Source organism: Caloenas nicobarica, chromosome 3 (genome assembly GCF_036013445.1).
Source record: "Caloenas nicobarica isolate bCalNic1 chromosome 3, bCalNic1.hap1, whole genome shotgun sequence".
NCBI classification, from domain to species: domain Eukaryota; kingdom Metazoa; phylum Chordata; class Aves; order Columbiformes; family Columbidae; genus Caloenas; species Caloenas nicobarica.
Window position 1 is genome coordinate 73,892,362 of NC_088247.1, and position 12,219 is coordinate 73,904,580.

Consider the following 12,219-nt stretch of genomic DNA (forward strand, 5'->3'; position numbering starts at 1 on the left):
TGCAGCATGTCTTTCAGGAACTAAAATTCAAGAGGGCATTAGAAAACTTGCTCCAGTGTGCACTTGCACACTTTCAAATGCTAGTCAAGCCAAAAAAAAGAAAAAAAAAATCTTTGCTGCTCCTGTAGTTATACAGAAAAGTGCAGGTCTGAGGGATGCAAACTTCTTTAACCCATGTAATACCTCCCAAGCCCTCTCCTGTTTATTTTTTTGTGACACAAAATAGCTTGTGTTCACCTGTAACAGAAAACATTTCTCATGACCCTTACTTCTGAGGTATCTCAGGATCCTCAAGTCTACAACAGGCAGTCTGTATACTCCGTTATATGGCTTGTTGAAGCTTCAGCCAGGGGCTGCTATCAAAAAAAAAAAAAAAAACACCACACACACACAAACCTCAGTTGCACTAAAAACCAAAAGAGCATAACTAGTACACTAACACTTAAATATTAATTAGACAAGACTGGAAGATGGAAACATTTAAAATAAATGTTCTTGGTGGTATTATTAAATGTTAAATTTTATGCATACTAAATCATTTTGTAGCCTGATAAAATAGCTTCTTTCTGTGCCCCAGGAGATGCATAATTAATTATTTTTTTTCTAGCCATCAGCGTTTAATTATTAAAGAGTTCGACTAACATTTAGATGGCAAAAGCACAAAAGTCCTTTGAAAAATCCTAACATTTTTGTGAAGAACATGACCGAGAGAAATCATTTTTATTAGCTATTTTTTTATTATAATTTATTTTAGTACAGCATATACCAGTCTTTTTAGGCCCTTCTGAAATATGGGGTAAGAAGAGGGCTTTTTTTTCTCCCCCCTAGTTCATTCTTGAATATACAACTGAATTATTTTCTTCTTGCACTGACAAACTAGGTGTAAGGAAGAGCTAAATAAATACAAGAAACTAACGTACAAAATAATTGGAATTTTCATTTTTAGATTGTCTTTGATATCAGCCAAAATTGATACTTTTAATAATACTTAACACTTTTCACCACAGATTTCAGTTTATAAATCTATATCCTGTATATTCGATAAATATATCCTGTATAAAAGAAACCAAACATGAGTTTATTAAGAGAATAGACAAAGATCACACAAACTTGCAAGGCTGGGAAGGGAACCCGGAGCAGTGCTGCCTGTTTTGACAAAAGTTATGGGAGGATCCTGGACACTCAGAACACAGGGGCAGAAGAAATCTCTGTAGGGCAAGTACTGAGCACACAGCTGAGTGACACCACTGCTTGCATCACATTGTGAAAAAAGTCTTCCGTCACTGTAACATCTCGACACACATCTATTTTAAACACCTATGTACTCATATAATGGATTTTATATCATCACTGGTTATCATTGTCTTTTCTGCTTCCTATATACTGAAAACATTGAGAGAAATTAAATTGTCAAATACGTAAAAACAGGGCAGTGGATGGACATTCCCCAATATCTGTGGTACAAATTTCTTGCCTTCTCACACCAGCCTGCTGGTCACACATCACAGCCCATAGCACAGGTAGACAAGCAAACTGAGCATCAATCAGCCTCCAAGCTCTGGGGTCTGACCACAGGCAAGGGTCTCGAAGTGAGGAGAAACCAGCACTCAGCATTGCAGCTGATGCCAGACTGTTGGTGACCCAGCCCCTGGCAGCTCAGCTCTCGTCAGGTTTCTGGTAGGTATTCAAGGAGTTTTAAGGAGAATTTGAAGAAGACATTTGAAAGAGAGCAATGAGGTCACATCCCAGTGGTGGAGGAGAGAACTGGAATTGCTCAAAAGTACCTGCACTAACATGAGACAGCACAAAAGTACTTGCCTGAGAATATTAAAAAATTAAGGTGAAAGCATCTGGCACTTCTGGTACCAGATGGCTACCAGAGGTGGGAGTCAAGCTCTCGGTGCTGGGAGAAAGGATAGTTAGGCTTTAAGAGAAAAGTGATGGCTTATATTTGACATGACACATAGAGAAGAGCAGAGTGGTGAAAAATGGTGTGCAATACAAATGATGATTGCGGCAGCAGCACATAGTTGTATCCTAAATGGAAGGGGAAAAACTGGATCTTTGGAAATAGTTTGAAGTGGAAGAAGGAGGGCAACACAGAAGAAAAAAGGTAGGGATTTTTCTGGGGAAAGAAGCCTCAAGTTAAATTATTCTATACCCAGGAGTGCAGATTTCAGCATAAAAAGAGACAAAGAACCAAAAAGCAAACCCGCAGTAACTTTCTTATCCCAGGCTAAAAGCCGATTCCATTTTTTCCATGCTTTTCAAAGTATCACAGCACCACTGTTTCAGGGAAGTCCAGTAAGAACCAGCTCGAGCTTGAACAAATGCAGCAGGAGTACTGCTGGTTTAAAATAGGCTTTTTCTGGAGCTTTTTGCCCTCATCCTTTGAAGGAATAAAACAAGCTGATAGCTGAATAATGTAATCAAGAGCAATTCATTGCCTTGAAGTTTAGTAAATAAGCAGAAAATATCTGCTATGGGATAATGTACTTTAGAAAAAATGATTGTATGGAAGCAGACTGGAATTTCCTGTGTTAATGAAAATTCTACATACATTGTTCTTTATGGATATACAGTTCAAATGCTATACTTCAGCAGATATATCATGGTAAGTACGGAGTTCAAAAACATTAATGAGAACTCTGGTCCAAGCATACGGATTTTGTTAAACAATTTTTTGAATAAATGTGAAATTACTAACCAGGAAAGTTTAACTCCCATCCAAAAATCAATTAAAAGCCACTTTAACCCAATGAATTTGACTTGTTCCACTAAAAGTAGAATATGTTCTTAGTGAGTAAAAGATCCTGTTGCCTTTGCTCTCCTGGAAAACACCAGTGATAAAAAGTCAGAGCAGAAGTTTTGTTGGTTTTTTTTCTTTTTTTTCAGCACCACAGTTGTTTTCTTACTACCCTGCTATGCCCTACCTGGCAGTATAGTGTTAGCAGAGGGTCGCTTTGATGCCCTGCTGCCCAGGTTTCCCCCTGGCAGAACCTGGGCCTGCCCTGGCCCGCAGCCCCACATAAGCAAAGTTCTGCGGAGGAAACAGTAAAGTTTCCCCAAAAGGGCGGTGAGGAGAAAAATCCCAACAACTTCTAAGCAATATGAAACATATCAGATGTGAATTGTCATACAGGATGCCCTGATGTCTGGCTGACACCAGAAGTAAGTACTTCTGCCTAATAATAATGAGTGCACTAATGAATGCAGCCCATTTAGAAAAAGCCTAGGATGGTAAACACATAGGGAGCGGAGGGAAGTCTGCATGCTTTTAATATAAGTAGCAAAACTATTTTAAACACAGAACTCTAAGGCATTAGTTATCAAATACAAGTTAATAGACATACAGAGAATTTCATCTGAAATAAAGTTTATAAAAACCATTTCACCACTGATGTTGTGTCTTACGCTTCCATAACCACAACCCACATGAACCTCTGATAACAGACATTTGCAAATCAACTCCCTCAACCTCTTAACTGAAAAGTGTAACGCAGCAAAAAGATCTCTTCTGAAAGAAGCTGAAAGCGTTCCTCATCGTACGCGATAACATGAAGGAACAAAAAACAAACTCAAAGTGTCTACAGAACTGTCAGAAAATCTTGAAGACTACTCTCTGGGTTGTGTGACTCTAGGACAAAATTCAGCTACCATCACAAAGATTACACACACAGGAAGAACATTGAAAATTAAAAAAAATTGTTAAAAAAAACCAAAACAAACCCCCCCACACACACACAAAAAAAAACCTATATAAGTTTCTACCCACTACCCATACTCTTCAGATGTAGAAGCAAGTAGTCAGAAAGTAACATTTGAAAGCATACACTTCTGCATTAGAAGAAGAAAAAAATGAGACAAATAATCAACCTGGAAAAACACAAACAACAAAAAAAAACCCTGTTTCAGAGGGATTTACAACAGAATTTGCCACTGTAAAGCCAGAATCTGATATGATCACTCAGAGATATTTTTAAATTCTTCAGTTAAGTCCACCAAAGAAAACAGAAGAAATCTGCAGGATTTTGTTTAGAGGTTTTTTGCATTTATTCTTCATGAGCACCCAACAGTGAATAAAACTCAAACTCTCCCTACAAAAGAACAAACAACATTTTAAAATTAAACTGTTATCTTTAGAAATGCAGAGTTCAGGTTTGGTGAGCTGAAGTACTCCTTTCTTTCTGAAAGCCGCTTTGTATCACATCTGGGTATCACAAGCCAACTACTGTCAAGTCCAAAGTATGAGAGGTGACAAGGGAAAATCACAGAAATTAGTTTCCCAGTGCAAGAGGAAGATTTCAGATTTGTTGAGCTGTGACATAGAGGTTTCACACCTTGGAACAATACAAGTAATCTCAGATCATTGATACAATTCATTACAAACGCTACTCCACGAAACAGGTCACTCAAGTACATTATTTCATCCTGAGCTTTGTCTTTGAGAAGTTAGTCTCTGTAACCTCTTGGTTTACAACTCTGCAAACAAGGTATGTAGCCACCTGCTTGGTATGGGCAGTAGAGGTAACAAATTCAGACTTCTTGTTTTGTGAGAAATGCTGATGTTCCACCACAACTCAAAGAAAAATGTTTTTTTTGCTATTCTTAATGAAACACATTTTGAATTTTCAGTATTTAATACAGCAAAACATTCTAAACTTTTGTACATTACATGACAAGTCAGCAGTAATACACTACAGACTTTACTACAGTTATCAATGACTCAGGTTGCTTTTTACAAAAGATAAAATATTTTCCCCAGCAGTTAATAAGGATTGAAATATTTGCTTCTTCTCAATCAACATCTCCTGCTTCCATTGTTGTGAAATATTTTGACAGAACCATTTGATCGTTACATGACAAATATGAGAAAACCTGAAAACTACGATATTCCATTCATTTCTATGGAGTGGCCTCCTTGATTGTTCAAGCTAGTATTTTAACATCTCAATTACATTTTCTGAGTTTTAGCTTTCAATGAAGTCCTAAAATACAATTAAAACCCAAATATAATATTACTGAAATATCACTAACTACCCAAACCTCTGAGGGTAGAAACATAACATTTCTAGGACTTCACAGACCAGCCGAGGCCAAATCCACATCCTCAAATGGGTGCAATATTATTTTACATTGATTCCAAGGGTAAAGACCTGAAAACCTTTACAGGGAAACTTTCCATGAAACCAAGGCAGGAGTTTTATTTTCAGTCATGACTATGAGGCAAGTCCTCTGACGAGACAGGGTCAACAGCAAACCCAATTTCTGCTTATACAGTCTCTGTGGAATATTAGAGTGATTCTAGAGTAAAACTAAATAATATCTTTATAAGTCAAAGTGTGAGTAGTATCCTCTTCACTGCATTCCTCAGATGTCTTAAGGGTTTTGCATACACACCCTGTGCAGAGATATCCAAGCCAGCTCAGAGCCTTTTAGCAGGACAGTTATATTTGCTTGTTATTCAGCCTACACCTGTTTTCACTTGCAAGAAAACAGTCACCTTGCTTAGGCAGAATATCATTTAAAACAAAGGTCCAGATCCAAACTACAGTTTGGTATCTCTAAGAGTATTAAAAGAGTATTAAAACAGCCATTCTCAGTTAAATCAGACGTCCAGCTAGTCTGATACCTTGTCACTGACAAGGCATAAGCAGATGCCTTGGAAGTAGTACAAAAAAAGAGGAAGCACGTTTGAATCACAGCATCTGTGTCTGTTTCCCAGACACACATGGTGTCCATGTCACTGACATCCCTTGATGGATCTCTCTTGCAAGAACTTGCCCCTTTTTCCTGACCTCCAAGACATTCCATCATTCACCTTACCTGTATCCTTTTATTTCATAAGGATTCATTGCTACAACTGATTCCTCAGCTCCGATTCTTACTTATTTGCCTTGCACTGAAAGGACAGCACTACTACCTCTTGTAATTGGAACTCATTCAATTAAAACTAAATAACTTTTAATAAACAGGATACGGCAAAATACAAGTGAAGAAAGGCAGCTACTTAAACAGATGGTAAGCCATAACATGGATATTTCTTTGACACACACCACCTACACCAGTACCTGCAGTTTTGGATCTGAAGACATTTCTCCACTTACAAAAATATATGAGTTAATAATTTTCAGACTATGAAAGAAAATGTTACATAAAAAATGAAAAGTGTTGCTTTGAATTTTTTTTCCTAAGAAGCAAAGGATAAATAAATAAATAAGGAAAGGCTGACATGGGGACAAGTTTGACACTTAAAAAAAAAAATTCTTTTGTTTCAGTATGCAGAAAACAAACATCAAGAGTTCTCCAGTCCTCATCACATTGGTTGATGGAAAGGTCTGTAGCTCATAACACAATAAACCAAGCCGACAGCAGTCATGTTGGCACTAGATTCTGCAAGAGACTTTGTCTTCCTCTGGATGGGACTGGAGCTTTGCACACTTCCATGGCATCCTCACCACTCCAAAGGTCCAGAGCCTCCAGATCTGGAGCTGCCTGGGGTGCCCACTCAGATCCAGCCCCTGCAGCAGATTAGGGCTCAGATGTGCTCCAGTCTTCTCCACTGAAATCCACATACAACTCATTCAAGGAGAAAGAGAACATCTTGGCTGAAGCTGCTAGTATGGCAGAGGCAGGAGTTTTAAGATGTCCTGCAAAACTTTTTCCCACACATAAAATTATTTTCTGATATTATATCATTTTTAAGGCTTTAATGCTAATAAGGATATTATTAAAATTAAAGCAATGTCCTTTGAATTTATGCAGTCATTCATATAATCATTTCCAAAGGGGAAAACAATACTGCCTTGAACCTTGACTTGTACAGAAATGCAATTAAATTACACCAGGGGACAGAAGGGAGCCGGGTAGCAGATGGAGCTATGGCTATGAAGCATTTTGGCAAAGAAACCAGTATTTCAGCATGCATTATAGTGAAATATAGCCTCCCTGTTCTTACGTTTAACTTGGTTTTCCAGATATATACACACAGGTATTGGAAGGAGAATTTTCTGCCTCAGTTTTTCACTAATACAAAGCCTGACTCGACAAGTCTCAGCCATGTGGACAGCCCTTATAAAAACTATTCAAGTGAGGAAGGTGGTAAAGTATCAGCCCTGCTTAGTGTTCTACTTATTTAATTATAGATCATAGGTATCTGCAGTATGGGTGCCAGTCACCTGTTGAACTCAACAGAACCATGGTTTTGCCAGCAAAAAGAATAGGCCAAAGAAATAATTGAGTGTATAAGCCAACACATTTTTCAAATACACTGACTATTCCTAGCACCGGGCATGCAGATCCCTAGTGAATATTCAGGCTTTTCTCAGGTTTTACATGTCCAACATCATGGTCCTTCCCTTTAATTCAGCTTCTCTGGCCCTTACAAAGCCACTTGTAGGTGGCTTTCATACCTTCTCTCAAGGTCTCCTGCCATTGGTATGTTTTGGTTTGTTACCAATTAAAATTGCTTTCAACCATACCCATTTCTGGTCAAGTATGTCCACGGTGTAGCAAGGAGCAGATAAACTTCCCCTATTTCTTCCCTTCCCAAGGGAGGTCAATGTCAACCACAGCATTTTCCCTTTGAGGCTTTTGTGTCCTCCTCCTAAAGCGACCTCACTTATCTTTTCTTGTCTCATCACTTCATGGATGTGATTTACTACAACCAGCGTAAAAACTGTGTTATGGGACCTCTAATAGTAGGCTATGCCACCAGTGACATGAAACAGAGAAAATTTGAAAACATTACTGCTACTTTAATTAGTCTTTCATATTGAGCTTCATTTTCAGCAAATGTAATCACCCACCCCAGGCTTTAAAACATTAAATTCTCCGACTTGCATTTTGGATATTAAAAATCCCCATCAAGTTTAAAGATGAGTGCAGAAAAGAACTGAAAAAAGATTTTAATTGTACTCACTCCCAGGTCAATAATGAAGACTGTTAAGGGCAGGCAGACCAGAAGAGAACATGAAAAAATGGCCACGGCTTGTGAATGGTACTTTAGACCAGCAGACTGGAGTATAATAGTCCAAATACTATTTAGTAATTGTTCTGCCAGTGGAGCTTCATTTCTTTTCATCCACACCGCCCCCCCCCAATACCTTTTAACTAGTAACCAAATAAGCATCACACAGTATTGCCGCTCAGGAGCTAGGCCAATTCTACTGCATGCTACTTATTTCAATGACTTACAAAGACATAAACTATTTGCCCTTCAGCTGCTGAAGCACACATGCATACGCAAGTGATCACCATTGCAGTTCATACGCTTCTCTTTATGCAAGACATGGTGAGAACACCACAGTGACATTATTTATAAAGGAAGTTTGCATGCCTTTAATGGCATCTATAGGTTCTGTTTACATGTATACTAGAGAACAGAATTTAACCAAGCTGGGTGGTGGGAGGAGGGAATAAAACCCATCAGAAAGCTGAAATTTCCAGACTGTATTAAAAATAAAATCATTCTCATGCAGATGTTGCCTGCTGGGAGTTTTAATTAAGTGCCTTAGGAGGTATCCTCAGCAGACAACCACGCTCCTTGGCTAGGCTGCCTCAGTTCCCAGCATGCTTTGTCATTTCCACCCTTAACAATACGACCTTCATGAAGTATGGGATCCTACTGCTGTTAGGAATGTCCATTCCAGAGAAACAGTGAATGAGAAACAAAATTACAGCTTCCCAGCACATCATTGCTGGATGGCTGAATAGAAACGTTCTAACTGACAACATGCATTTTGAGGAGAAAGCTTGAAGTTTTCTCCTGTGAGCAGGCATTTTTTCACACATCAACAAGTAATTGAGTCAAACCAATTAAAAAAAAATTACTTAGGTCTAATACACACACAAAATAAAATCAGTGTTTCCTGGGGAACATGCCTGAATTTTCAGCGTTGGTGGGCTGGGTGGGGGAGTGAAATGAAATCATATCACTCGTTGTCAGGTCTTAGGAAAAAAAAAAAGAAAAAACAAGATTATCCCAGTGCAGACTGCTTGCATAATGCTTGGACACCACTGAAGTCCTACTTAAAACATCAGCATCCTTTTGACTGTATAGTGGTCCTCCTCAGATGGGTGAAGATTACCCTCAACTGAGATAATTATCAATCAAAATATCTGCACCTGTATTATCTCTCATGGTTATGGCTATAGCACTATCACATTTCTTTCCCTCACCACTCTGTGACCTCATCATACAACTTAGTATCAGGTGATAAAGATGTTCGTTGCAATAACTCCATTGGAGGCCTACTTTCAAAGGTGTCAGCAACAGAATGTTGCCTGGTTTCATGTGCCACTGCAAATACTTCATCTGACTCTAGATGTAACAGCAGGTTTGGTTCAGCCATCTATACAATGCAAAAATGACGATCAGTCGAAAAAATACATTAATGTTACTATAACAAAACATATTTTCATCTTGGTTCTAGGCTTCATTTCCAGGGGAAGTTAGAAGTTCAAGAGAAAATTTAATTTGCTTAAACTTTCTCATACAAATGTAGCTGACTTGTAAATTAATTTCTTTTGCCCGACAATACTTTTCAGCTGCAGGCTTATTGTCTGCCCCTGTCCCCCATGGCCAGCAGTTTCCAGCAGACTGATGTTTCCATTCCTTTGCTTCACAAAGTCAGCCTGTGAGACTGCAGGTAAAAATTCTGTTTGGGGAATGCACCTTTATTATTTATCAAGAAATACTTTATGCAACTCATTCCACATCAAGCAGCAGTCTGGTCATAGGTATTAATAACAAAAGTCCACAGTTATGGAAGGTGGCTGGTTTCTTAGGCTTTACAGCCTTAGAAGTTCTCCCTGTTGTTGCCCCAAGGTGACATAAATATGCTGTAAGTGCCCTTATATTCAAATATACTTTGACTTTGCAGCAAAGAGCAACATTTGTTAAGATAACAGTGTGGAAGCATTTCATATAGTATAAGGTGCCTTTCAAGTTCACACATAATTATGGTGAAGCACAACACACATATACTAAGAAATAAATTATTTTATATATTTATCAAATATATTTTTTAATAACCCATCCCCTCCATGAATGTACATACTTGAGATAAATATAGAGAAACTTGCCCATCCAAGAGAGAAAATGTGCAGTGTGTATTTTTTTTTTCTCCTGGAAGGGCTAATCAACCTAATTTGCATGCACAAAATCAAATATCCATACCACCATAGTAAACAACTTTCACATGTAAAACAAATGTCTGAAGTAATATGGTAATTCTTACAGAAACTCCTTTCTTACAGGACAGACAAATATGTCCTTGTTAACCCAACTGGAGCAGTTACAATAGCGATACCACTGAGACTCACAAATTCCCTGGTCTGTTTTGCTGCAAGGTGAAAGAGCTTAAAACAGCAATGATGAGGCCTCTGCAATGGTAAGAGGAAATATGGTGGTTCTCCACATTATTCATCTACAGAGCTAGAAATTATCTACCAAGTTAATTGTGTCCACATCATACTAAGCAACTTCATTGTATCAAAGCTATCTTGGGCATGAAGCACCTTGATTGCCACTGTCTAGACACGGGCCATGCTAGTATTTTAGTTTTCTGAGAGGTGAAACAGTTGAGCTTAACTGAGATTGCTAGGATCGACGTGGTTATATAGCATGAAATGCACAAGATAATAACAAAGATGATCTAGAGGTTCCTCTAGCCTTATGTTTTTCTAAGCAGTTTTAAAGTGCATTTCATCACATTGCTATCACCCAAATTCTATTTTGACATGCCTATCCTACTATTTTTCCTTCTCTTTTCTTACTATCCGTAAGATTATGAGTAAAGAAATACAAAGCTAAGGATTCCGGCTGTTTTGCTGAAACCTCAAAGGGTAGTGTTCGACAGTGCACACTGCTGCTGCTGCCACTCTGCAGCCTCAGGGAAATACCAAACCACACTCGAACACCAAAGGTGTCATTTAGGCAAACGAGTAGGTACCTGCACGAAAGAGAGTAAACAAAAATTCTCAACAATTCGCTTAGGTATCTAGGACACCAGAGGTTACTAGAAATTCAAGCAAAAACTTAAGACTGTGCTACCCTGCAAGCCCATGGCACCACTACCTTATGTAAGCAGATGCTCAATATCAGGAACTCACAAAATAGATGTTCGCACACCTGAGAAACACAACCCAACAGCAAAAGTAACACACTGAGAGATGCGTGGGGAAGCACCATGGGTAGGTGCAAGCTTACCCTAAGAGGCTGGCGATTACAGGCCGAGGGGAGGAAGCTGGATGATGAGATACTGAAGTGTTCACCAAGCGTGGGAGAGAAGAGTAAATAACTGATCACTGGGACAACTCAGCTGGTAATTGGGACACTTGGGTTCTGGCAGAATACCCTATAATCCACAGCATACACTTGCAGGGAAAAAAAAAAAAAATAGCTCAGGTGTATTTACTACCTTATTCAGAGCAAGGATCTGGAATTCAAAAATAAAGCATACTAGTGGTTAGAAGGCCTGTGTTTCCTCTCCTCAACTAAGCAATAGTAACAAAAGTCAACATTTGGCAACAATGCCTGCAAAGACACAGGAACGTGTGACAGCAATGAAGAGAGTCTACCTTTGTATTTACACTGAGACAATAGGTAGGTATAGATACAGATGGTAGCATTACACTTATGCCCATTTGCATGCTACAGAAATCAGATCTTAGCTTAAAGCTTATAAAACCAGTGAATAAAACAACATCTGCAGTTCTCCATCCAGTGATAGTGTTAGCAGTAGTGTATACAGAAAGGTATTGCTCTTTCACCACAAACTAAGCTTTAATTCCAAATTATTAAGTAAACAAATGGCATAGTCACGGTATACTGAAATTGCCATTGCCTTTTCACAGAAGCAGACAGGAATTCCTTAATTTCACACACATAGGAAGAAAGCAATCCCTCAGCACCAACCTTACTCCCAGAAGAGATTTCCTGAGCATCTTTACAGATGATTCAGATCAGCCATTTACAGGTCCTAAACAACCACCCAGCCCATACAACTTTTCAAAAGAGTTTATTCTTCCTGAAGACCCAATTCTACTCAATGTTATTAACAACTTCACCCTGAAACATCTATTTAAAAAAGCATTATCTCTGCCACTGTAACCAACAGCCCAGATTAGGACTGGGAGGCTACTTTAGGAGGCTCCTGGACCATTTGGCAGCCCACAGGGTGTCATTTATCATAGAATAGTTTGGGCTGGAAGGAA

At 38.7% G+C, this 12,219-nt stretch overlaps 1 protein-coding gene across 1 annotated transcript in view; it reads right to left on the reverse strand.

Moving 5' to 3' along the window:
- C3H6orf118 (chromosome 3 C6orf118 homolog) overlaps positions 1–12,219 on the reverse strand; it is a 70,321-nt gene that overhangs the window by 19,180 nt on the left and 38,922 nt on the right. Inside the window, 2 exon segments of the mRNA XM_065631499.1 lie at positions 9,181–9,353; positions 10,757–10,955. Coding sequence (XP_065487571.1) covers positions 9,181–9,353; positions 10,757–10,955 — 372 coding nt within the window.